A 26170-nucleotide genomic window follows, 5' to 3' on the forward strand; every position below is an offset into this window, starting at 1 on the left:
GTCTCGGTGTGGTGGCACGTGGACGCCGGGGCGTCGTGGGTCCCAGCTTGGCCTTATCCTCTCGCGCCCGGATATTTCCAAGATCACGAAAGTTTCGTGCTAACGACCGCATAGTATGTACGTGCGGGAACTTACGTCTGCCCGGCGAAACTCCATGGACGGTGGCTTCGCTGTCCGCATAGAGAGGCGCATCGCGGAAATCTCCGCAGATTTAGCGAGCAACATTCGAGGGTATAAATGTCATTTCGGCAGATGCACTCCGAGGGATTAAAGTAAGACCAGAAATTTAAGGGGATAATAATAAAAGAGTTGCTGCTGCGCCGTAGCGGCCGGTTGTTTGTCCCAACGAAACCGCAGCAGCGGCAACAGCTGGGAGAGATTCTAAGTGAGAGAACGGTGTCTTTGCTGCGCGTCTCAATCTCTGCTCACTCGAGAGATTGAGCTCACATTCGGAGGATTTCGATCCCGGTAATGCTTTCCTTATATCCGGATGACTTTTCTCCTTTTTCGGTGCGAATTTTCTTGATCTCGAGACCCGTCGTTGTTTCGTGGTGGTTTGTTTAGAGGTATCTCTCCTTTGTCTTGTTCACCTTAATCGTTGGATTAATTTCTTCCATTTGATCGGGTGTATTTCATTTTAAGAGAGAGAGTTTGGATTCTTTCTCTCCACTCCGAGTCATCTGATTCGATTCCTTGCGGGAATTCCCCAAATTTTATCCACTCGCTTGCTTTTCTTCCCCCCCCCCCCCCCCCCTCGCCCCTACATTTGATCCCTTTCCTCTTTGTTGAGGTCTTCGGAGGCCTTGTTCCGTTTGATTTCTCATCGTTGCTTGGGTTTTCTTGGCGAGCTGTAAAGCGAGTGAAGGAATCAGTTGGGACAAAGCAAACCTTCTCTGGGTTTATTAAATGCTTAGATCTAGGTTTTATTCAAGGTAAATCGGGGAAGAAGAAGAAAGGGGCCGTTTTGGAAAGTTGCTATCGCTACAAAGACTTGAGATCGCTCTAAACCGAAGCAATCTTGGAGCTTGTTCCAGTAGAAATGGTGACGAAATCTTACTCCAATCTGTTGGAGTTGGCCTCCGGCGAGTCCCCTTCCCTTGGCCGAATCAGCCGCGGCATTCCCCGCGTCGTGACGGCACCCGGCATAGTCCCTGACCTCGATGACTCCGATGACGATGCGTCCAATGCATCGTCAGATCGATCATCCCTCACACCCCATGACCGAACCATTATTGTCGCCAACCAGCTTCCCATCCGTGCCCAGCGCCGCCCTGAAGGTCGCGGCTGGATTTTCTCCTTGGACCAAGATTCCCTCCTCCTCCAGCTCAAAGATAGTATACGCGAGCATGCCGATATGGATTTTGTCTACGTGGGCTGCCTCCGCGAGGAAATTTTAGCTTCCGAGCAAGATGAGGTTGCCCAGATACTGTTGGAGACCTTCAAGTGTGTGCCTGTCTTCCTTCCGGCGGATCTCCGCTCTCGGTTCTATCATGGCTTCTGTAAGCAGCAGTTGTGGCCTCTCTTCCATTATATGCTTCCGCTGTCCCCTGATCTTGGTGGACGGTTCGATCGCAATCTATGGCAAGCATATGTCTCGGTTAACAAGATCTTTGCCGATATGATCCTTGAGGTCATCAATCCAGATGACGATTTTGTTTGGGTCCATGATTACCACCTCATGGTCCTTCCCACGTTCCTCAGGAAGCGGTTCAATAGGGTAAAGCTTGGCTTTTTCTTGCATAGCCCCTTCCCCTCGTCGGAGATCTACAGGACATTGCCGGTCAGGGAGGAGCTTCTGCGAGCACTACTGAATTCTGATCTGATTGGGTTCCACACGTTTGATTATGCCCGTCATTTCTTATCCTGCTGTAGTCGGATGCTTGGGCTCAGCTACGAATCCAAGAGAGGTTATATCGGGCTCGAGTATTATGGTCGCACAGTAAGCATCAAAATACTTCCTGTTGGGATCCATATGGGCCAGCTTGGCTCGGTGTTAAACCTTCCAGAGACGGAGGTGAAAGTTGCAGATCTCATCAAGCAGTTCTGCGACAGGGGTCGAGTGATGCTGCTTGGAGTTGATGACATGGATATATTCAAGGGAATCAGCTTGAAACTGTTGGCCTTTGAGCAGCTACTTATGCAACATCCAGAGTGGCGAGGAAAGGTGGTTTTAGTTCAGATTGCAAATCCAGCTAGGGGACGGGGGAAGGATGTGAAAGAAGTACAGGATGAGAGCTATGCAATGGTGAAGCGGATCAATGAAGCTTTCGGGCTTCCTGGCTACAAGCCTGTAATTCTAATAGATAAGCCACTCCAGTTCTACGAGAGAATGGCCTACTATGTAGTGGCAGAATGTTGTTTGGTGACAGCAGTCAGGGATGGAATGAATCTTATTCCTTATGAGTACATCATCGCACGGCATGGGAATGACAAGTTGGATAAGGTTTTAGGCTTGAGCCCCTCCAACCCAAAGAAGAGCATGTTAGTTGTTTCGGAGTTCATCGGCTGTTCTCCTTCCCTAAGCGGGGCCATTAGGGTGAATCCATGGAATATTGACACAGTGGCCGACGCAATGGCCTCAGCCTTGGAAATGGCCGATGCAGAGAAACAGTTACGGCATGAGAAGCACCACAGGTATGTGAGCTCCCATGATGTTGGGTACTGGGCCAAGAGTTTTTTACAGGATTTGGAGAGGAGTTGCAAAGAACATAACAGGAGGAGGAGCTGGGGAATAGGGTTCGGATTGAAATTTAGAGTTGTGTCTCTTGACTCAAACTTCAGGAAGCTTGTTATGGAACATATTGTTTCTGCATACAGGAGAACTAGCACTCGGGCCATCCTTCTGGATTATGATGGCACTTTGATGCCGCAGGCATCAATTGATAAGAGTCCGAGCCCCAAGTCTATTGAGATCTTGAACAGCTTGTGTAATGATAAAAACAATCTGGTTTTTCTAGTGAGTGCACGAAGCCGAAGCACCTTAAGTGATTGGTTTTCTCCTTGTGAGAATCTAGGAATGGCCGCAGAGCATGGCTGCTACTTTAGGTAATCGTCAACATTTCTATTTATGTGCTGCACGGTTCTACTCTACTAAAAGTACCTAAAGAACCACCTCTGATGTCTGCTTCCAGGTTGAGGAGAGATGCGGATTGGGAAACATGTGTTGCAGTCGCAGATCATAGCTGGAAACAAATTGCTGAGCCTGTAATGAGCTTGTACGCCGAATTAACCGACGGCTCTACAATCGAAAACAAGGAAACTGCACTGGTTTGGAGCTATGAAGATGCTGATCCAGATTTCGGATCTTGTCAAGCCAAGGAACTTCTAGACCATCTCGAGAGTGTACTTGCTAACGAACCAGTTTCCGTGAAAAGTGGACCAAACAACGTTGAAGTTAAACCACAGGTGAGCAATCACATGTGCTTATCACTCACGGTTAAAAGCACTAATTTTCACAGTATGGTGCTTTGTTTTGACAGGGTGTGAGCAAAGGCCTTGTAGCTGAGCGACTACTCTCGACCATGAAAAAGAGGGGTTTGTCACCGGACTTCGTACTCTGTATAGGGGATGATCGATCCGATGAGGATATGTTTGAAGTGATAACCACCAGCATGTCTGATTCCTGGTTATCCCCTTCGGCTGAAGTGTTTGCTTGCACTGTCGGTCAAAAACCCAGCAAAGCCAAGTACTATCTTGATGATACAGCAGAGATCGTTAGGTTGATGCAGGGACTGGCTTCGGTTTCAGAGCAGACACCGAGGAGTTCAGGACCATTGTGAGACTGATCTTTTACTTTGCACACAGATACAGCAAGCGGAATTGTTTCTGGCTTGACTGGCCTTTTGTTGTAACTTTGGTAGCATAGAGCGCAACCAAATCCTCATCTTTTCTTGTCACTTTTGTCAACTAGGTTGTATATATTACAATTCTCATGATGAGTGCCTTTTATGTTGTTTGATTCCCATCTTGTTAGGTGGTTGGGTTGATCAAAGTGACACTCTTATATACACTTGGGTCCTCTTTAAGCATGAGAAACATGAGTTGTTTTCTTCATCTCATGTTGACAGCAGCCAATGGCATTGACATGCACAAAGACTTCCTAACATCAACATGATGTTGATCGTAGGAAATTAGAGATTCTAAACCAATCTCCCAAACAAGATTAAGTTACTGAGTAATGGTAAAATCTCTTTCTTTTTTTCTTATTTTTGTTCTTTACTAATAAGGAAATAACTTTATTATTATTATTATTATTTTGACAAGCAAACCTGTTTTCTCAGTGACGAGGAAGAATTCTGAACTTGGAACTTCTGAATGAAAGGCCTTACACCACGCGAGAATTTTTATTTGTCTTTTTCAAGAATATTGAGAGGAGAAGAATCAGTCAAAAAAGCAACCTTTTTCTACTGAAAGAAAAGAATAATAAGTGTCATTAATTAAACCTATCTCCCCAGATCAGCCCAACACCTTTCCACTAGTCATCGATTTACGTACCAAGTCATGCTAAGATCCAAAGGAGTCCGGCAAGACTTGACCAGTCTCTTTGACTGACCTTTCAAAGTTCCTAAGACAGCGACCTCCCCAACCTCTCTCTCTCTCTCTCTCTCTCTCTCTCTCTCTCAAAAAGAGTTTTCGTCCGACTGCATTCTCCCGTGTGGACTTGCAGTCTTTGCGAGGACAGCGTAGCCTCACCACGCCATACAAGGAATAGTTCATCATCAATGGCTTTTCCCACTCGGAGAAGAAAGTAGAGGCAACTTCTTTTGATGTTTGGAAGACTATGAAGTCGTTATGCATCATCTACAGCATCGAGTAGATCACCGACTCCATCATCTTTGTGGACTAAGCAGTCACCCCGGACGAGTAAACCAGTTTCGGAGGCAAGGATGTTGTAGGGTCTATTTACTAGCAACGAAATAAAGAAGCTATCATGATCGGGTAATGTTACATCATTAAAGGTTTTACGTTTATTTATGTACAAATTCTTATCTTTTGGATTAAATTGCTAATGAAATCTTGCCTTACTATTATTTACAAGTTGATGCTGGTATACATAAATTTACTACATGTAGGCCCCAGCAGTTGGACATCAACAAAATAATAATCAGTTTCCAGGAAAGACATGTAAAATTATGATTAAATAATAATCAAAATAAAATTTAAAATAATAATATAAAGTGTTAAATCTGAGTCAATTGGGATTGTCCTTCTGCTTTTTGTTGTAAGATGATTCTAATCGATATCATCCATATTTGTACATACGACTATGTCGAAATTTACAAAATTATATCCGGATGTTTTCGATAAAGTCTCGTCAATGTTTAAGTTACAAAAGAGTTTGGATTATTCGACTTAAATTTTAAAAAGAAGAAGATATCTATGACCACACATTAAAAATTCTTTTATAATAGACTTTGGATGTTGTTACTTTCCTAATAAGCATCGATCATACAAAAAGTGATGCATATCTTTTCATCTTTACTATGATCATAATGTGCCGAACCTAAGATATCTGTCGTGTAATGTTAAGGTATTGATCACATGATGTTAAGGCATCGATCATGTAGTGCTGAGATATCAGTCACATAATGTTGAAGTGTCGATGTATCTATTCCTATATCGTAAAGAAAATAATAACATCATTTTACATGTTTTGTTACACTTAGCAGTAATTTTAGTTCAGGCAGAAATATAAATGCAAAGAAAATAATGGTGTTAGGATCTGCAAATTGAGAAGACAGCAAATAAATATATCAGTAAAAAGGAAAGACAAGTGGATCATTATCTATATATATATATATATATATAAGATCCACCATATTAACTAACCAATGCACTCAGGTCATTGCTTTTATGCCTAATACGAAGTCTCCCGAGAGTCGCATGACCAAATCTCATGGAAAGTTCGTGGATCGAAGGAGTTTGAATGAATCACTCGAAACGTATGGCCCCGCAAGCAGTAAGCAATCCGTCCGGTACCTCTCCACACAGTACTTTCCATCCTCTTCAACCTTCTCCTCGTGTGAAATGGAGAAATCTCCGTACAATGGAATGGATGATACATTGTGTGAAACAGCGCCAAAGTAAATGTCCCCATCTGCAGCCTCATACGACCCCACCTCGACATTTCCCACCACCCATCACTGGCTCTGGCCTTTGACCACTTCACTCGATTCAGCGTTGACATCTTAAACTTTTGTGTTTAGATGCACCAATCAAATATAATCCTAAAATACTGTCCACACCTGAGGAATTACGCATCAATTATCATGTTATTTCCGTGTTGAAGAATGATCAGTGGATTCACATCGGACCTTAACGCGTTAGCCAATCATCCTGCGGCCTTTCAAACCCTCTTGCCACCATCGATACGCCAGGCGCAGGGATCACAATTGACTTCGTTAAAAGAACGGCATCAGGGTTGAACGAATCATGCACCTGCGACTCTTACGTGTTGGTGCTGAAGAGAGAGGGAAAGATAATTCAGTTAATGGAAATGAGCGGTCAGTATCCTACACAATGGAAACCCCACCGTTTCCATTGTGTAATTCTTCTTTTCTACTACCTTCGACTTGTTATTCTACTGATCCCGATCTATATATGTATATCTGTAGGATATGAGCAAGCACACACCATGAAGAGACTATTGTAGAGGACGATAAGAAGCGGTCTGGTGGTGGGGAATTAGCTGGGGAGAGAAGAGAGAAGATGAGCCAGGCTGTGGAGACAGCTCTGAGGTGCCTGGGGAGGGGCTTCGACGTCGCATGCGACTTCCGGCCGGAGTACTGCAGGGGAAAGGAGAGGCTGCTTGTGATAAATGAGGAAGAGAAGAGAGAGATCGCTGTGCCCGGGTTTGGAACGTTCAAGGATGTCTCTGTTGACATAAAGTGCGATAAGGGGGATCGGATGCGATACCAATCCGATGTGCTCGAGTTCAATCAGGTAGCTTGTTTTTGTGCTTTGGTTCTTCTTCTTCTTCTTCTTCATGAAGCTTTTTCTTTGTGAAAGCGTATGTTTTTGTGAGCTTTTGTATGCAGTTGTGATCTTTGTTTCTTTTGTTCTCCTAAATCTCTTCTCACGCGATCCCATCATTTGTTCTCTGGCAGAGAATCTCAAGTCTCTGCTCTCAGCACCTCTGTTTTCGGAATCTATTATTTACCTTTCATTTTACAAATCCTATTTCATGCACGTAAAAGAAGCTTCTCTCCTCCTTATTGAGAAGCAGAGGGATGATATCGTAGCTAAATAACATCGACCGTATCAAATACTCGAGAAAATGCATCTTTAAAATTTGGCTGATCAGAGGTTTTGGGATGCTAAGAAAAGCTCTCAAGCCATTTAGAGAGATCGAATAGAGCTGAAGGAAGAGCTGTCTAATACAAGCAATCGTAAAAGACCAATCTTTGCTCAGTTCCAAGGAAACCATCTGAAGTATGTATCCAGAGGAAAATGTCAATGAAAGATTCTGCATCAAGAAGTAGATTTCTTCGGAAAACAAAAACATCACACACAATGTTCTTCGGCCTGTTGTAAATTTAGAGAATTAGACGACAGTAGTTATGATCTTTGAACCACAAAAAAAATAGAAGATGAGAAATTGGTTGTGACCATCAGCACCAACCAAGAAATAATTAGACCACCGAGTAGGTCGAGCTAACAAAGCCATCTTCGAATTGATTTCTGGGGACAAAAAAGGGATCGCTTTCTTCATTTTTAGAGGGTTAGGCTTTGACCAACACCAGTAGATGGAAGCTGTTGATGACTGCATTCTTCTATCTAATTCATGCTGCTAATGAGGGGTACTCAAAGCGTGAGCGAAGAAACAGAGATGGAGTGCGAAGAATGGCGATCTTAACAAATATATCTTCCTAAAAGGGCTTACTTGTTGGAGCTCCATGCAGATGTCAGAGCTGTTCAACTGTCGGAGCTCGATGGCAGGAAAGATCCCCTCCGGGCTGTTCAACTACATGTTCGACATGGACGGGTGCGCATGGGCCCAGGAGGCGTCCAACACCAAGTGCCTCGCCATGGATGGCTACTTCATCGCGCTCCTTGAGCTGCGAATCGAGCACCAGCCACTTGCTCTTGTGGATCATGTCGTCAGAGATGTTCCTTCGACTTGGGACCCCTGCGCGATCGCAAGGTACGTCTAGATGCATGCCATCGACGATGAGTAGCAGAAAGGTCAAGTTGGTGACTTGAGACTGCACGATGACAAGCATGCATGATGCTAAACATCAGCCTCTGATGAGGCCAAACGGCAGAAACAAAACGAGAAATATTCAATCAATCAATCTTGTTCTCGAAGGAGGAGTCCAAGAAACACAAAGAAAGATTGCTGATAGAAGAGGAGTTAAAGAGAAGTTTACTGATTGAGATGGTGTTGGATTTCTGTGCTTGCAATGCAGGTTCATCGAGACCTATGGCACGCATGTAATAATGGGGTTAAGTGTGGGAGGTCAGGATGTGGTGTACGTGAAGCAAGATCACTCCTCCAGCCTCTCCCCTCGTGAGCTCAGACAACACCTCGATAGGCTTGGGGATGAGCTATTCACAGGGACATGTGCGCTGCCTCCCTTCCACTGGAGATCTAAAGAACATAAGCTTAAGGTCTGCTTCTCAGGGCCACTCGGACCCATTGACTGCACTACTCTCATGATTCTTGTGCTATTTAACAGGTTCCAGAGGCCTTCAATGTCTTTGATCTACAGAAGCAAAATGTCAAGGGGATTGCTCCTGTCTTCTGCAAAGATGTAAGTTCTAAGACAACCTATCTGCAACACAGCTTTTCTTTCTGCATTATAAGAAGCTCACCGTGATCTCCTCCTCAGGGTGTGACAGTCATGTGCCACAAGAGAGGAGGAGATACCTCGGCGAGCAGCCACAGCGAGTGGCTTCTAACTGTGCCTTCATCGCCTGATGTGATCAACTTCACCTTCGTTCCGATAACCTCACTGCTCAAGGGAGTCCCCGGCAATGGCTTTCTGTCTCATGCCATTAACCTGTACCTTCGATGTATGTGCGATTACCCTCCCCGTGCAGATCATGGTTTCCGCTACCTGTTTCCTCAAAGTACGGCTATCAGAATTTGGATCAGATAAAGAGACCTAAGATCACTGGCTTGTTTATGCACCGCAGATAAGCCTCCTCTATCAGACCTGCGCTACTTCCTGGACTTCCAAGCTCACAAGCTCTGGGCCCCAATGCACAGTGATCTACCTCTGGGTCCCATCTCGAACAGGTCCATCCCGACCCCAGCCCTTACTTTCACCGTAATGGGCCCCGAGCTGTCGGTCAACTCTTCTCAGGTGTGCCATTTCACATCTCTCTTTGGATGCATGCTTGCTTGCTGCTGCTCTCTTCTCCACTGTGTTGCTGAACCACTACAACCATATAAAGATTCGATCACATGCGAACTCAGGTCATCGTCGGAATGCGACCGGTGACGGGAATGCGACTGCACCTCGAGGGCAAGAAGAACGATCGGTTAGTCGGAACTCCTGACATACCTTAACTTGATGCTGCAAGCAGGGATCACTGAGCTTAACTTGGACGTGTTCAGGCTAGCGATTCACCTGGAGCACCTGTCACATACCCCTGGGTTCATCGGAGCCCGGCCCGAGGCGGCGCCGGAATGGCGGGGATCGGACGCGATCGCCGACCAGCGATACTATGAGCCGGTCCGACGGAAGAAGTTCGCGCAGGTGTGCACCGTGCCGATCGAGTACGACTCCCCGTGGCGGCCGACCGACGGCGGGGGGAACGCGTTCGTGGTCACCGGAGCTCAGCTCCACGTGACGGCGCACGAGTCCACGAGTGTGCTGCACCTCAGGCTCCTGTACTCGGAGGTGAGCGGCTGCGTCGTGAGCAGGTCGCAGTGGCGGCGAGGCCCGTCGGGCCTGTCTCAGAAGTCGAGCTTCTTCTCGGCCGTCAGCACCTCGTTCTCCGGTGGCCTGGAGAAGGAAAGGCAGCAAGGCCCAGAGGCGCCGGTGGACTCCGGTATTTTTCCGGTGGGCCCGCCGGTGCCGGTGGGAGCCCAGAAGCTTCTCAAGTTTGTGGATACCTCTCACCTGTGTCAGGGGCCTCAGCACAGCCCTGGGCATTGGCTGGTGACTGGTGCGAAGCTGGACGTGGAGAAGGGGAGGATTGGGCTGCAGGTTAAGTTCTCTCTCCTCACTTCACTTTTATGATGTTTGAGGCTCGCAGCTTCATAGTATCTTCTCTCTCATTAGAGTCTCAAGAAGCAAGTTGTACAGTAGATGGAAAAGAAGTCATCGTTCTTTCTTCGTTTTGTTTAGCTTTGGAGGATCAATTTGTTATCACCAAGCAGTGCACACTTTACATTTGCTTTGCTTCTGATGCCTAAAAGATCCACACCTTGCTAACAGTTGAAATATGAAAGTGATGCAGATTGATAGCAACAGGTGAAATATGAAAGTTTCAGCATCAAAAAGATGTTTGTAAAGTTTGAATATACTTGAGGAAGGCACCAGAGAGAGAGAGAGAGAGAGAGAGAGAGACACACACACACACACAAGGTTTTGTTGATGCTGTGTACCAGCAGAGATAGAAATCACAGAATAGCACATTTTGGATATATTTTCCACTGAACTATCAGCATGTTTCATTTTTTTTCTCTTGGCAAGAATCAAATGCAAACTAAAACCCAACAAATTGTGAACTGCAGCAGCACATAACTGAAAATGAAAAATCCTTCATAATAACTGGTCTCATCTATTTCATTATCAAACAATTGCATGTACAGATGTTATAGAACTAAAAGTATAAACCATTAACTAATCATGTCTTGAAAATAAAACAAGTCAACCTAAAATAATGAATGATAACGAATCCCCATAACAGAGCATAGCAAAATTTGAAATTACTATATATGTTGAATGCTTCAGAACCTGCATAATAGATATGAACAACCAAAGATATGAACAAGCAGTAAAGAGTTACATGATCAAGGCAAGAAACTCTTCATAGAATTGTCAGGTGATTCATAATCTGTGTTCTGAAAACCATAATTTCTGCAAACAGATATGGAGTGCTCTCAGCCAACAAAAGGCTGATGTTTTAGTTCTCAACTGTCTTCAGCAAAAAACAACCTAATATAGTGACATGTACTTTGGATATTCCTGCTGATATTGATTCTTTGGAGATCCAGGAAAGTTGCTCAAAGGTCCATTGAGAGAAAGGGGATGACTTCCAACAAGAACCATTGAGCTTGCAATAATGACTCGTATGGAGAAAAGGTTTTCTGGAATCATTCAACTGTGCTGCTTCACAATGCTCCTTTTGCCCTGAAGTTGTATAATAAACCTGATTCTCCTATCAAAAGCTTCTAAAAGAAACCTTATTTACTATGTTTGCCTTTCGATGCGACTATATTTGTGCATAAAGTATTTCGTTCCATGCATCAGGAATACCTGGAAGGCACCAATGCAAGCAATCCTGCATGCCTGTTGAGGCCTTAAGAGTGTATTTGGATATGTGTCCCTCGTCTCTCAGTTGTGACAAAGATGTAATATCCAATAGCGTAACACTTGTTCCTTTGATTGCATCCTCAGCAACAGGATCGCTAGAACGATCTTGTAAAACCTCGCTTCCACCAGCCAATGGAACAGTGTTGTCACAGCTTCCCCCGGTGTTCCAGTCTCCATTGACAAAATGCCTAGGGGACATTGTCCTAACAAAAGCTTTTAGCTGTGGACGTTGCAAAAGCTGCGAATCAACCCACTTAGCAATACTGTGCAAAGTGAGATTTTTTAAGTTCCTCATGTCTGCAAGCTCTCCATCAGTGATTGGCATCCCTCCAGCATACATCTCCCACCGGTTTCCTCTGAACTTCTCTCTATTCCAGTGGTGCCCCGTGTTAAGTACCAACACATCAAACCTGCAAAGATGCTGCTTCAAGAATGTTACAGGTCGGTCAAGATGCAACGCATAGTGGGTAGCTGGGTCTGATTTATTCAAAGGCTCCAGTTCACATAAACTTGCAGACCAATAATACAGAATGGTTGTGTTGGTACTTGGAAACCGATAAGCCCAACCATCAGGTCTTAAGGCACCGGGAGCTTTCACAAGGCCATAGTCTTTTCCAACATCTTCCACTTCTGGGATTGTTTCACCACCAGTGACCATGCACATGAGAGATTGGAATTGCTGCCTTCCCAAAGAATCTCCTATCAGAGCAATTGTCTTATTCTGCATTCTGAAACCAAATAGAAGCATCAGAACTCAACAACATAAAATCCTAATTAAAAGAACATAAAATAACTGCCACCACTAATTCCTGCCTTATAAACCAACTAATAGAAGAAATATATTCAAAAAATTGACCAGTCTGACATACCTTCTCAAAAAGTCGCTCCTTGAGAATTCTGGCATCACACAACCTTGTGGTTGCCACCGAAAATTCTCATACGAGAAATCAGTACGTTGCATTAACCTACATGCCCACATCCCTGACAGCCACTGCTTGCAAGCAGAACCCGAATACAAAGGTCGTCTTGTGTCCGCAACCCATTTTCCTTTTGCATAATTACACTCTACAAGAGAAAACATTCAAATATTTCAGGTATAATCAAAGTCTGTGTGCTTAAAGAATATCTTTGCTGACCCCAAAAGAAACATTAGGTAAAGGAAAACTATGATCTAGATTAGTAAAAAATTGCTGTTATAACATGGTAATCACTAACTATATTTAACTATCTTAAATATCTGAAATTAAATTTTGTATTTAAATAATTACAACAGCAAAAACTCTCTCGACACTTCATTACATGGATAGCTCACCACCAAAAAGAAACAGTGGCCTAAAGCAGGTTGTGAGATGCATTGTCGATAAAAACATCAAGACATCAAACTTATGATGGTTATAAAAAGATTGACATCTATCCCTGAGCTATAAGTCAGAAATAATAAAATGTCAGAAAATCATAAAAAGCATCATGTACATCTGATAGCCAACATATGACATTAGCACTGTGTAAAGACAAAAGTTGAGTCATTATTGTGAAAGATGACAAAGAAGCAACAAAACCACTTTTCTCCTGCATGGGACTCTCTTTCAGATCTTTATCAGATGTTGAATTATTAGGTGTGCTTGTGGCTGAAGACTCGCTTGCTGGAAGACTGAGAACAGGCTCTGTTTCATTAGATGATGAACTCTCCATTTCATCTGCAGCTGACAAATTCTTATCTGCAGATGCCAGCCGATGTGTATCATCTGAGGATGTCGCAGAAGTTTTGGCAGGAACTACTGTTGCCAAAAAGAGCACCAACTTTTATGGTGAAATATGATTCCACAAATGCACATACAACTAAAAGAAATCATAGACGGGAAAACATGACCTTAAGAGAGACATACCTGGAGAAAGAATATCAAATCGTTCTAGTGGTGGAAATATAACAGATAGAGCTGGTGTTTTCTCCCATGCCCAAATAACAAGGGTTGTGCACATGAGAGCAGTAAGTACCAAAGAAAGTTTAGAGCCTCTGACTTTCTGTAAGATTCCCCCTTTCATCCCTTCAAAAATATAATATAGCCTACTATTGTTCTTATTGCAGATTATGTGGCATCTCAAAAGTATTACACAACAAACATTTCAACATGCTCTGCAAAAACATGCAATTGATTCAACAAATTAGACGACATAGCTTAAATAAAGCCTGACTGAACTTGTTTAGATAACATGTGCTGATAAACAACAAAACAACTGGATCTGCAATTCTGCAGGAAAAGAAGGAAAATTAAAAATATTTAAATTCTTTTATGTTTCAGCAGTGAAAATATCAAAGAAGCTTTCTCGTGAACCTGTATGACATAGACAACTCTAAAACAAATGTATATGATTCAAAAGGATGTAACTAATAGTGAATAGACACTTCCAAATATGTCAAGTGCCAAACTTTAGAAGTTTCAACAAGATATGAAGCATAAGAGTAGCAGACCATTCAAAGGTGCCATAACATGAAACTTATGATTAAGGTATAGTGCATGTTATGAGGCAAGACTGAAGTAACACATGCTAAATATATATGACAAAAATGATATATATATATATATATATATATATATATATATATATATATATATATATATTTATATGTATATACATATACATATATACATATATATACATATACATATACATACATATATATACATATACATATACATACATATATATATATATATACATATACATACATATACATACATATATATACATATACATATACATATACATATATATATATATATATATACGCATTGAAAATAAACAATTGGAAAAGAGAGATCAAATTATAACAAAGCTCCGGTTTCTTCTACTACATTATATGGTGATTTTTCTCATATTAAAGGTTGATAATACAGCATACCAGAGCTTGTTTCAGAATGACAAGTTAAGCATCATGTAATATGATATTCTTTCCATTGAATTTCGTATTAAATGCTGATAATGAATCAGGCTAGGCTTTAAGCTTTTCACCATGGGCACCTAGTTCCTCCTCTTTCTATGACACACTTTTTGAATTTGCAAATAGCATATGTTAACAGTTCTCCTACTGCATAATGTCTTTGTTTCTCCCATTTCTCATTTAGTGTCTCCTTTTATAAATAAAGCCTCCTATTCATGCATTTATAAACTGTTTCTGGTCATGACAGTGAAATTTTCCATGTCACAACCTTTTTATGTAAAAATGGTTCAAAAATTTATTAATTGGTCATTCTGGTATATTTTGTTTGTTTCTGGGTTATTAACAGTATATGAGATTATGTTCATCATTTCTCTATGCTATGATAATATTGTGATTAGCAATTTGCAAATACCTAAAACTGAAACTCTATCTTCTGACGCAATAAATGTTAAAATCAAGTAACTTTGAACAACAAATAACTAAGAGAAAAGTTTCACATGGTAGGCTAGATGATAGGCAACATAGCTAATAGTTAATCAGATACAGATAAATCTGTCAAATCCTGCACAAAGGTGCTGCTGCTAGAAAAACATTGCAAACACTGGATGTCTTTGGAGAAAAAAGGAAAATGATTGTAACTACAGGGAAAAAAAATATAGTTATCTTTTAGAGATCACAGTGGTATGGAAGGAGAATAGAGGTTAGAAGGATAAGAAAAGAAACTCACAGATAAAGAGGAGAAACAAAGACAGGGGGAGCAGGCCACAACAAAGCATCACTTCATTTGCTCCTATCAATAATTTATAAACCGAATCTCTTGGACAACTACTTATTTTCTAGACTAGCAGACCCCTATTGATGTAGGACAACTAGCTCTGAAATCTTTTTCCTTTTTAATAGAGGAAGAGAAAGATAATAAGATCCGAAAACGACACAGACACACACTACATACACACAAAATGAGAAAATAAAACAACTTTAACTAAGAACAGGTAGCATGAGACCACTAAGATGCAAAACCCAACCACAGGAACCATGAGACCTGATAAGACAAAGAAAACAGAATTAGAGCTGTAAATAAAGTGCTGATATGTAGATATACATTCTCTAAATCCTTAACTAATTTAATATATAAACCAAGATCCAAGAATGTTTTAGAACCAGATTTATCAAACAGGAAGTCTAATGTATATGTAAACAAAGGAACGAAGGAGAATTCAGAGAACAACAGACACAGAAGCGTAGAACCACATTATCAGCAGTCCAATACAAGCCAAGTTCTGAAGACACAAAGATGAATTATGGTTCTCATATCCAACAATTACTATAGAATTGGAAGATATAGCAGATCCCTTCAATACCCCCATAAAGAAATAACAAAATATTTCATGAATTATATTCTTAAATCCTGATCTAGCAGCAAAGATCCGATACAATCCTTGACCGAGCCTCACTTGACATCCTAAGTACCGCACGTTCGATTTAGCGATTGCTCAGATTACCCAGACAAAGAACCATCGTCTTTCCTATGAAACCTCCAAGGATACAACAGAGTAGAGATTCAAAACAAGAACGTAATCCACCAAACAAGTCTGTATAGTACGCCTAACGTGCACCAACCAAGAAAAAACAAGGAAGATGGAAAAAGAATGGTTAAAAAAAGGCATCTTGAACAATGTCGAATGCGAAACCCTAACCAAGAAGAGATCTACGAAGAAGTGGGGGAAAACAGAGGCGAGCGAGCTCAGGACTCCATCTTCTTGTCTGGAACCCAATCCCCAGCAAATCTCCGATCGGATCAACTCACCAGCTGGGACAGCACCGAATGAACTCCGCCGGGCGACGCGACGGCGGAGGAGCGTCACCGGGAGCGCCGGTGGAGGAGCGAGGACACGGCGGAGGGGCGAGGCGATGGGATTTAGAGCGGAATAAAGGCGCAGGGAGACGGCAGCAGAGGGAAGCAACAACCGATACGTCGTGTCCGTATACGAATCGACGCATACCACTTTCTATAGGGAAACTTCGGCCCTTATATTTGCTTTGCCAAATTTGAACTGCCAATTATTATACGGTCAAACGTATCTCTCTCTCGGTATAAATATATGTATAAATAAAGTAAAATCAAAGTTGAGGGAAGACAAATACATATTTTTTTGTTTTTTGTATTAGATGGACAAATTTAGATTCGTTTAATATATCATCCAAATGGCATATTCCCACATATCTCTCTCTCTCTCTATCTCTTTTTCTTTTTTTTTTTGACAAAGTTGCATATTTGTATATCTAATATCCAAGTCAGTGATTTTTCAACGTCAGTTATTTAAGATAGTGAAATCCAAATTAATGCTAAAAAATAGAAAGTAATATGAGACATTTTAGGTTTTCTTTAGAAGGATAAATGATGATATCAAGTGCCCGCAATCATGATTATTTTCTTTGAGATATTAGCTCAAAATTACGATGGAATGCGTGAAATATGTTAAAACCAATTTCATGAAATCATGATGATGAATTTAATGTCTTTGGTAGTATATTTTCATCCGAAAGATATATGTTTATTAATATAAAGCAATAGCAATTAATTCCATTTTTTATTTTTAATATATATATATATATATATATATATATATATATATATATATATTATAATATGTCGTGATTTGTCAATGGTTTGCCTGACTCGATCCGACTCAACCCACTAGTCACATACGTCGATAGATATTGGCCCTCTGATGGATGCGATGTGCATGATAAACAAATTGGACGGTGGATCTTGCAGCGGCAGAGAAGCTTCTATGCGTTCGGGGAGCGACACGGCACACCGAGCTGGCAGATGCGCAGTAGGATTTCTATCGTAGACGCGGTGGCCACATGTCGCAACCACGTGTCAGGATATAAGTGGCCCGGGATGCTAATAGCGGTGGTCGCTGTACACGAGATGAAGCCATACAAAAAAGGGCGTGACTCGGAGTTGACGTCGGTGGGTTTGTATGAATTCTTTTGGTTGGTGCACATAATTCGCGAGGAGTAAACGCGGAGATTTGGATCGATGGATTTTGTCGAAATCTAGTTTTGCTTGGTTTTGGATTCGTCTATAAAATTATGCTTGTAGTGAAACGTGTGCAGGGGGGATCGAATTGTGTGACGTGGTGGTGCCACCACGATGGACCCCTCCACGTTCTTCCATTTGCAAATAAATACATTTTCTATTCGGTGATTATTTTTTTTTTTCATATGGTGTTTCTGTTTTTTATTTTTTCTTAATAGGATATTACTATTTATAAATTTATTTTTATTTATAATTTTAAAACTTTTAAATATTTCTAAATTATCTCTTTATATATGGATAAATATGCTCTTAATTTATAATTTAATTCTAATAAAAGATTTTCATTCGTTACTTATAATTTATTTTCTTCTTTTTTTTCGTTTTTTCTGATAGTGACGTTGTCCTCTTGTAATTTTCTTCTTATAATTTATTGTCTATAGCTAACAGAGTCAACGATGATGACGCTCATCATCGATAAGCTAGGGGAGAGTCTATAGGGTGCATAAGTAGATAGACTAATGATGATGATTAACAAAGAGCTATGAGAGATAGACTAGAGATGCTAATGACAATGATGATGCTTATAATCAAGTATAAAACATAGGTTAGAGGAGACAAGCTATGGGGAGAGTCTATAGGGTGCACAAGTAGATAGAGGAACGATGATAATTAACAACAAGCTATGAGAGATAGACTAGAGATGCTAATGACAATGATGATGCTTACAATCAAGCACAAAACATGGGTTAGAGGAGACTAGCTATGAGGAGAGTCTATAGGATGCACAAGTAGATAAACTAAAGACGATGATTAACAATGAGCAATGTGAGATAGACTAGAGATGCTAACAACGATGATGACACCCATAAAAGCACAAAGCATGAGTTATGGGAAGCTATGGAAAGAGTGAGTGAACAAGTAAATAGACTAACAACGTTGATTGACGAGCGATGATGATCAACAACAGATGGAGATCAGTTGCCAACAAGAGAGATGATGATCAACAACGGATGGAGATTGGTTGTCAACAATAGCAAAATGCACGAGTGAGGATTGTGAGAAAGAAAATTATTAAATAAAAAAGGCAAATAATAATAAAATATTAACTTATTTTAAAAAAATTATCAAAAATAAGTAGAAGACTCTAAATAGAAAACTCATAGCAATGTCATCACAAATTATATCGTTACATATCAACTTTATACACCCTTCTCACTCCCATGCTAACCTTGTTACATATCTATCAAGTTAGCAAATACTACTCCAGTCAGCAAAGAGTGTCGATCGAAAGAAACTGACGTCACAATTTTGGCGAGTAGCATTAGCATTGATCTGACATTACAATAATATTCACAAATAAAGACAAATAAATCACCACACAAACGTTATCAAAAGAACACGTGCAAACTATACAGCTGAAAAGGCCAGGCATTTATCACCTAAAAAGTGTCCCTTAAGGTTAGTCAAATTCATCATCACTTCCACTCAGCTACAACAGTAATGTCAGCTGCGCCTTCTAATCTGCTTCCTTGCAATCGAGGATCACCGCCAATGCTTCTTTCTATCTTAACTTGAATGAAGAATGAAAAGGGAAAGTAAAAAAATAAAAGAAAGAGGAAAGTGGAGTTGATGTAAATATTCCATGCCACTTTCGGTTTGAATTCAGTGTCATTGAAGGTTCCGCGTCATCCCTGTTCTTGGCAGGTTCCTGCAGAATACGTTGACAATTTATATTTTCTTCCACAAATGCATGCTAGGCATAGTATCTGCAAATTAATGTATCAACGTTCCACACAGCAAAAAGGCATTGCATTTACCAAACTCAGATAGTTCAGTATCCATTGTATCATCCTGGAATCATCCCAAGGATTCAGGAAAACTACTTGCAATAATGCTAGATAAAGGTTATAGATCCAGTAGATTAATGAGCCTGTTTATCATCATTTAGTTGGCCCTATTTGACTTGTTCAGAGAAGATAGGTATCCATGAGTAAATCCAAAGAAGATAAATGAGAATAGCATAAGTGAAGCAACCTCAAGAGCTTAATTTCATTTGACATAAGATATTAAGCATGCTTCCAAAGCCAAGACTACTATAAGGAAAGAGAACTAGACCAAATTATAGGAACTTCTGTGAACTGAGAGGATTCAGTTGCAAAGAGGAATGACAGAGTAAACTTTTCACCAGCAACCATAGATCTGCTAGTATGATTAACCGCAAGATTGGTAGTCAACCACAAAAGACCTCTTTCCTAAAGTCCAAAGTTACTATTGACTTCAATGCTTCCTTGGTGTCCCCAATTAATAATGAAGACCGATCAGTCAATAACACTGAATAACATATTCTGCAGACAGCAAGTACATGTGTTGAGGCATCATTTGATGATCTCTGAGAATACTAGTGATCCGTGGCCTCTAAATCAAGCTACCCCTATCACCTATCCAGTCACCGAACATGATACATGTCTAAAAAGCATGTCCTAGAAGATAAACATAAAACTAAGCCTGATGTCCTGAGTCCACCAATGTTTTCTCCCTGGTTCTTTAGAGATGGTCAACTTAAAAAAAAAAACAAAAAACAAAACAAAATTCAAGAAACCAAATCCAATTTTCTTATGAATCTTCAGGAACACCAATAATATCATCTCGTTGGTGGTTCTTTAGAAAAGTTTTGTCCATCCAATTAGCTTAGTTCGATTTATTATTGAAAGCCAGATAACTATAATTAAAACATATATATTATAGAATAATCCAGAAGTGTATAAAGATACCTTCCAGGAAGCAGTTGAGAAATATGTACAGGACCCTTTGAACTACCAAACTGCTTGGCCCTGCTGTCTTGTTCCTTCTCCACTCGCATAGCAGCTAGATAACTATAATTGAAAGCCAGATAACTATAACTAAAACGTATATATTATAGAATAATCCTGAAGTTTATAAAGATACCTTCCAGGAAGCAGTTGAGAAACATGTACAGGACCCTTTGAACTACCAAACCGCTTGGCCCTGCTGTCTTGTTCCTTCTCCACTCGCATAGCAGCTACCTCTTTCTCCATAGTGGCTACTTCCCTTCTCATTTTCTTGGCTTCTACTTCCATTGCTTTGGTCAAAGTATCCACTTTCTTGGCTAAAATCTGACCATCCATAAGAAGGGAGCAAGTTATGATTCTTGTAAATTGACCTTGCACTTCAGTAATTAAACTAAAGGCATAAGAAGCATCACCTCAATTGCATCATCTTTGTCCTTCAGGCTTTGATCTTTCTCGTGACATGCTTTTCGTAGGGTGATCACCTCCTTTTGTAGCATGTCGTACAAAAGACCAGACACGGTATCATCTGAATCAGCACTGTTGTGCTCACAGAGTTTCTCATTTGGAATCCCCTCACAAGTGTTACTTGCATCAATGTCTTTAATACCATCAGAAGATCTGTTGAGTGAATGGCTCATTCCAATTGCAAGGACTTTACCCCTATCCAATGACCTAGTGCCACCATCAAATGATTTTGACGTCCCCTTTGCATGTTTTAGTACTGCACTGGTGCTACTTGAGAGCGAAGATCTCAACTGAAAGGATGGTGATCTCCGAACTACAGATCCACTGAACAAAGGCTTGGAGAGATTCTCAGCTCCACCAATAGATTGACGACGGGTAGAGCCATTAGTTACACTCTTCCCTTCAATGTTAGTACGGCTGGAACCACTGGATGACATTCTCAATCCCTCTTCTACGACTTTAAGGCGCAACTGATATTTTTCCTGTGAAGTTTAAAGGGCAAACACATTATTTTTGTTTACTGCAAAATAAACAGAAAGCAAATAGAAATCCACGCATCCAATGGAAATGTTTATACTTTTAACTGAGCTTCGTATCTTGCAGTACGATCTGCAATAGCAAGCTTATCACGTAATTGCTGCATTTCACCCTGAAGGAATAGTGCCGAAGGTTAGTTATTCTCTTTACTAGTTGTGCAGATAAACAAAATGGTATGCTTACAGATGAAAAACAATTATAAAACTACATACATGTATAAAGCAGAAAGGAATTGAAGGGAGCCAGAGAGAGATGCAACAATTTTAAGAAGATCATATGAGAAATGAAGTGTGTCAATAATGCATACCTGCATGAACCTTCGTTCTTCAAGCCATTGTTTAACAGGCATTACTTTGTCATTAGCATCTTTCCATTCATTTGCCACAACAACTGCAACTCTATTAGCTGTAACTTTTGCGCGTGCAAGTTCACGGTCAAGGGTTTTTCTCTCTTCCTAAGTAGTATGGGTAAAAAGGTCATGATATAAATGATCATTAAATGGTAGAAGAAAGAACAAAATTGGGTGAGAAGAGTTCTTCAAAACACATCAACTTTTTCAAAGGAAAAATGTCTACATTCATCTCTTGAACTTTGCGCTGGTAGTCTCTAACAGCATTTGCAGCTGCACCACCAGCAAGGACAGCTTCTTCAAGTTCTCTTACAGTCAGGCTAAGCTTCTCAACTTCAGCAACCTTTTGACGATGCAATTTGTCGAAGATTTTGTTTTCTTCCTAAGATGGAGGGAATAAGCAAATAGTGACTTTGGTATAACCAAATTACTCAGTTCTTTTCTATGGTAGACTTCCATTTTACCTGGCAAATCTCAATCTGTTTCATTAACTCCTGGTTCTTGTTTTGCAGATCATCCACCATGGAAGCCTTTGCCAAAGCTATTTCTATTGTCCTTTCTGCCTCCAAGAGGGCTGCCTCCTTTGATTTGGTTAGACGATCCAGTGCTCTATTGTCATCTTGCAATTTTGCAATCTGCACAAGAATATTTGTACTAATAAACATTCTGTCTTTTGCTTCCTTAGGGTAGTATATCAACAACGAAAGAAAATTTCAATACTGTCAAGAGAAATGCATGCAATACATTCTAAACAACCAATTAATATAAACAATCTCACTGCCAATTTTTTCTCCTACTGTTACTTGATTTTTCTAACAAAATCTTGTTCTTTATAGTACTTATTTGGTGATTATCCATGAAGTGTGTGTTATTTGTTAAACAACAACAAAAGCAGTACTGCATCATATGAAATTTGCACTTTCCAGAAACAATAATTGAACCTGAGGTGGAGCTCAAAATTTCGTATTTACGATTACCTTAATAAAATCCTTACTAGACAAGCACAGTAACCAAAAATAGTCCAGTATACATCTGTTAAGAAGCAAAAGCAACTACTAAGCAACATTATTGTAAATTGCTAGGAAATGTTATCAAGAAGGAAAGAAGGTTAGTGCAAAGAGGAAAGAAGGTTTGTCACTGAAAGTGCATAAAGTTTTGCACGAAAGGATGAAAGAACTAAAAAGAATTCAAAAGGAAGCCAACAATGACAAGAATAGTGTCAAAAGTGTCACGACCCAATCTAATGGGATAATTGACAGTTCAAAATGCTTAAGCTGAAACTATAGTAGTGCACCTATCAAACCTTTATAAGCCAATTTTATTCTTAACCCACTTCCGATGTGGGATTAAATCGGGATGTTACAATCTCCCCTACTTAAGACCTTGACATCCTCTAACCCAAACAACTAGCTTAAAATGCTTAAGATGAAGTTAATAATAATACGCTTATCAGATCCTTTTAAGCCAATCTTATTCTTAACCCACTTCCGATGTGGGATTAAACTTGAAATGACAGTAATTTTGAAATAGTAATCTTGAAATGACAAAAAATCTTCCGCGGGATTAGAAAAGGCAAACTACTGTTTTTAATAATACAACAAAAAGAACTTTGTTAAAATTCTTATACAAGAACTCAAGAAAAATCCATAGTTTGTGGTGCACCCTAACTCCAACATGATACACCTGGACCATATTAGTGTCAGCCAAGACCTATCCAATTTCAGGATTATGGTCATAGGGGTTGAAACCAGTAGGAAATATATAAAACCAACGAAACTCAACCAAATTAGCCTGATTTTCAACCATTTTAGCCAATTACATAAACTATAAATAAGAAAGAGAAAAGGAACTAGGGAAGGAGGAGAGGAAAGCTAACATGGAGAAAAGCCAGAATGTGACTATGACTTAAGAAATAGTGGAGAAGACACAACTACTATTTGCTTTTTGTTCCAATAATTGCATTTCTCATCTGCCATGTGTTGAAATACCCATCATCTATTGTCAAGATAGGGAGAAAAGGGTGTGCAGTGAGAAATATGAATATTAAAGATAGTCCTTGATCACTAAAGAAAAGAAAGATGCTATGACGTTAAAAAGATGTCATAGGATTCAAATTTAATTCTTCTGTTTTTGCATTACCAACATATCACCCGCATGTTAATTAGAGAATTATAGGGGCCACAGTGAGGTTTATCATCTTCTATTGTATCTTTTGTATGACATATAGTCATCTGCTACAAAAATATTTTTTGCATAATATGGTTACCATTTATACATGTTATTCTTTGATATTTCAGTTCCTTATGACTTTTACGAAAACATAGATACATTACAGAATATGCAGATAAAAGAATCTTTTATGATAAAGTTATTTCATGTTATTAAATTATATTGTATTTCCTTCTAGTAGTTTTCTATTTTTACTTTGAAATTATTTTCTTAGCCTATTCCAATCCCATCAATCCAATCTGGTCAAGTTTAATCCAGCCAATCTAATTCAGAACATCCTGACAATTCCTACCATATCATCCCTATCTGATCCAGATCTCAATACCAATGTTGCAAATTGTAAAAGTCTGCAGTTGCCAATAATTTTAGCCATTCCAGAGATTAGCAAAGATTGGGCTACAGGACTGAAAAACACAATACCTCCTGGCGGGCGAGCTTTATCTCTGCTTCAAGTGGTGCAAGAATGGCCTCGATTGGTGGCATATCATCATCCTTTTGAGCAGCATGAACCCTTCTGAGGGTAGCTTCTGCTGCAAACTGGGCAGCCATCGAAGCCTTCTTCTCATCATTTAACTTCTTAATTTCAAGATTCTGCAAAATATCTCAAATTAATAAACTCAGACTGAAAGTCAGTGTAAAAAAATGACAATGAAACAATGTATGCTAGACGGTACTTTGTTCTCTAGAATAGACTCTGTCAACTTGAGCTTCCCATCCACCTTGGTCAATTCCTCAGTAAGCTGCATGGAAAGGAGCAGGATCAGAACACCTCCAATTTTCTCAAACTTCAACTCATTGTCATTAGTAACCAATACTACAACATAATCTAAGCTTCAGAAAAATGCAAAGGATTTGGAAGAAAAAATATATATTCTAAGAAAGAAGGCACAAATTAAACAAGAAAAGGATGATGGAGAAGTTTCCCAAATACAAGATAGATGAAACAAATTCACTCTGCAGAATGATTGTGGGTAGAAGGTTGAGTGAAAATCCATTTCTTTTGGGTTAGCGATGGTTTACTAAACCAGCGGAAACTAAAATTAAGCACGTTACCGAAAAAAGAGACCAGTTTTTATCACATCAAAGTGCTAAATAAACCAAGAAGCCAAACGGAACAAGAACAAAGTATAAGAACAATGACCAAGATCAACAATAGCGAAAAACACAATTCACTGCTAATAGCCTGATGATACGGTACGCAACACAAAACGAAGTTAAGGAGATATCTGATAGGACAAAATGTAATACAAATGTAAAAATATTAACCTCTTCGACCGCCTTCTCCCTTGCACGCTCAGACAACTTCAGCGCCTTAATCTCTGCTTGAGCCTCCCCCAACTCCCTATCCTTATCTAAAACAAAAAAGACGCGAACTTTCAATCATTTCAGAGCAAGAAAAACCCAGCAGATCGAGCCACAATCCTACCTCTGACTTCATTCTCGAGCCTGTTGAGCTCAACCTTGACCGGATCCGACCCGTGCAACAGATTGATGAACTCATCCGCCTCCAAGCTCCGCCGGATAGACGCCCTCCGCCTCGAAGCCGCCTTCCCGTCCCCTTTAAAGGAACCCGACAGCGTGGCGGGCAACTCCGCCTCCCCGCCGCCGCTCGGATCAGCCATCTCGGATCCAACCACCAACCCTTCCCGCTCTCAAAAAATCGAAAAGAAAAATAAAACAAAAACTATTTCCAAGCTCCGCTCCGATCGGCGTGGGGGTCTTCTCAGGGTTCCAAGTCGTCGATCTAAGAAAACACGGTAAGGAAAAAAGAATCTAATGGAACCCTAATTCGTCTCTCTTTTTGGCAGCTTTCGCTTTAACCTCCTCCGTCGTCGTCCTCTCGTCCCGTTTAAAATCCTAAGAGCGGAGAGTGAAGTTATATAGTTTAGTCTTCCAAAACAGAAGACAGAGAAGGCTGTTTGTTTCACTGCATTGGGGTTCCGTCACCGGTCCAGGCGGTGATCGAATCGATTTACGACGCTTTTGCCAAACGGCGGTACGGTTAACCGCGGGGAGGAAGACCGCATCCGAGGCCTTCCTGTAGCGTGTCCAGATTCGATCAGCTCCCAGGACGGAAGACCAAAGAGCGTTGACCACCCACCATAACTTGACACGCGTCACCGTGTTTTGCAAGTAAAATATTTCCTTTCGTGGCGCAGTTATTGATGCAAACAGGCTGTACTCGAATGATTCCTTATTTAAAGTCTGATTTGGTCGTGACACCAGAAATGACATGGTGTTTTTGTGCAAATAAGTCCCGTGAAAGTTTATATTGGCTTACCTACCTCCTATAACAATGCA

The 26170-nt window shown here is 40.5% G+C and overlaps 4 protein-coding genes across 6 annotated transcripts; 2 read left to right on the top strand and 2 right to left on the bottom strand.

The window, feature by feature from the left end:
- Positions 1-297: 297 nt before the first annotated feature.
- Positions 298-3958, top strand: LOC103998036 (alpha,alpha-trehalose-phosphate synthase [UDP-forming] 6). The gene is made up of 3 exons (XM_009419406.3): positions 298-3045; positions 3132-3405; positions 3480-3958. The coding sequence occupies exons 1-3, from the start codon at positions 1040-1042 to the stop codon at positions 3777-3779; spliced, it is 2580 nt and encodes an 859-aa protein (XP_009417681.2). The 5' UTR covers positions 298-1039; the 3' UTR covers positions 3780-3958.
- A 2429-nt stretch (positions 3959-6387) lies between these two features.
- LOC103998037 (MACPF domain-containing protein At1g14780-like) lies at positions 6388-10453 on the top strand. Its single transcript, XM_009419407.3, has 9 exons — positions 6388-6503; positions 6615-6942; positions 7902-8143; positions 8409-8610; positions 8679-8753; positions 8832-9015; positions 9139-9308; positions 9422-9486; positions 9563-10453. Exons 2-9 carry the CDS (start codon positions 6709-6711, stop codon positions 10188-10190), a joined length of 1800 nt encoding a protein of 599 aa, XP_009417682.2. The 5' UTR covers positions 6388-6503; positions 6615-6708; the 3' UTR covers positions 10191-10453.
- A 414-nt stretch (positions 10454-10867) lies between these two features.
- LOC135649906 (protein trichome birefringence-like 14) lies at positions 10868-16415 on the bottom strand. Of its 3 annotated transcripts, none has more exons than XM_065168864.1 (5): positions 16238-16415; positions 13376-13623; positions 13049-13267; positions 12359-12554; positions 10868-12217 (listed from the first exon to the last, which is right to left on the bottom strand). In XM_065168864.1, exons 2-5 carry the CDS (start codon positions 13530-13532, stop codon positions 11389-11391), a joined length of 1401 nt encoding a protein of 466 aa, XP_065024936.1. In that variant the 5' UTR covers positions 13533-13623; positions 16238-16415; the 3' UTR covers positions 10868-11388. The 3 variants fall into 3 exon arrangements, with proteins under 3 accessions (XP_065024936.1, XP_065024937.1, XP_065024935.1); XM_065168865.1 differs by having other exon boundaries at positions 13052-13267; positions 16128-16415; XM_065168863.1 differs by having other exon boundaries at positions 16128-16415.
- Positions 16416-18774: 2359 nt separating this feature from the next.
- LOC103998039 (microtubule-associated protein 70-2) lies at positions 18775-25732 on the bottom strand. The gene is made up of 12 exons (XM_065165811.1): positions 25296-25732; positions 25136-25221; positions 24544-24609; positions 24290-24460; positions 22105-22275; positions 21867-22022; positions 21599-21745; positions 21332-21403; positions 20703-21236; positions 20426-20613; positions 20251-20352; positions 18775-19187 (listed from the first exon to the last, which is right to left on the bottom strand). The coding sequence occupies exons 1-12, from the start codon at positions 25489-25491 to the stop codon at positions 19148-19150; spliced, it is 1929 nt and encodes a 642-aa protein (XP_065021883.1). The 5' UTR covers positions 25492-25732; the 3' UTR covers positions 18775-19147.
- Positions 25733-26170: the final 438 nt, after the last annotated feature.

The sequence above is a fragment of the Musa acuminata genome, chromosome BXJ3-9 (genome assembly GCF_036884655.1).
Source record: "Musa acuminata AAA Group cultivar baxijiao chromosome BXJ3-9, Cavendish_Baxijiao_AAA, whole genome shotgun sequence".
Lineage (NCBI taxonomy): Eukaryota > Viridiplantae > Streptophyta > Magnoliopsida > Zingiberales > Musaceae > Musa > Musa acuminata.

Bases quoted from the DNA above. Each gene is read 5' to 3' on its own strand.
- LOC103998037 (XM_009419407.3), top strand. From the start codon at position 6,709: ATGAGCCAGGCTGTGGAGACAGCTCTGAGGTGCCTGGGGAGGGGCTTC. The intron at 6,943-7,901 runs GTAGCTTGTTTT...AGCTCCATGCAG, and splicing joins ATGTGCTCGAGTTCAATCAG to ATGTCAGAGCTGTTCAACTG. The intron at 9,309-9,421 runs GTGTGCCATTTC...ATGCGAACTCAG, and splicing joins TGTCGGTCAACTCTTCTCAG to GTCATCGTCGGAATGCGACC.
- LOC103998036 (XM_009419406.3), top strand. From the start codon at position 1,040: ATGGTGACGAAATCTTACTCCAATCTGTTGGAGTTGGCCTCCGGCGAG. The intron at 3,046-3,131 runs GTAATCGTCAAC...GTCTGCTTCCAG, and splicing joins GAGCATGGCTGCTACTTTAG to GTTGAGGAGAGATGCGGATT. The intron at 3,406-3,479 runs GTGAGCAATCAC...TTGTTTTGACAG, and splicing joins ACGTTGAAGTTAAACCACAG to GGTGTGAGCAAAGGCCTTGT.
- LOC103998039 (XM_065165811.1), bottom strand. From the start codon at position 25,491: ATGGCTGATCCGAGCGGCGGCGGGGAGGCGGAGTTGCCCGCCACGCTG. The intron at 21,746-21,866 runs GTAGACATTTTT...CATACTACTTAG, and splicing joins GCAAAGTTCAAGAGATGAAT to GAAGAGAGAAAAACCCTTGA. The intron at 20,614-20,702 runs GTGATGCTTCTT...ATGGATGGTCAG, and splicing joins ACAAAGATGATGCAATTGAG to ATTTTAGCCAAGAAAGTGGA.
- LOC135649906 (XM_065168864.1), bottom strand. From the start codon at position 13,532: ATGAAAGGGGGAATCTTACAGAAAGTCAGAGGCTCTAAACTTTCTTTG. The intron at 13,268-13,375 runs GTATGTCTCTCT...TTTTGGCAACAG, and splicing joins ATTTGATATTCTTTCTCCAG to TAGTTCCTGCCAAAACTTCT. The intron at 12,218-12,358 runs GTATGTCAGACT...ATTTGGTTTCAG, and splicing joins AGGAGCGACTTTTTGAGAAG to AATGCAGAATAAGACAATTG.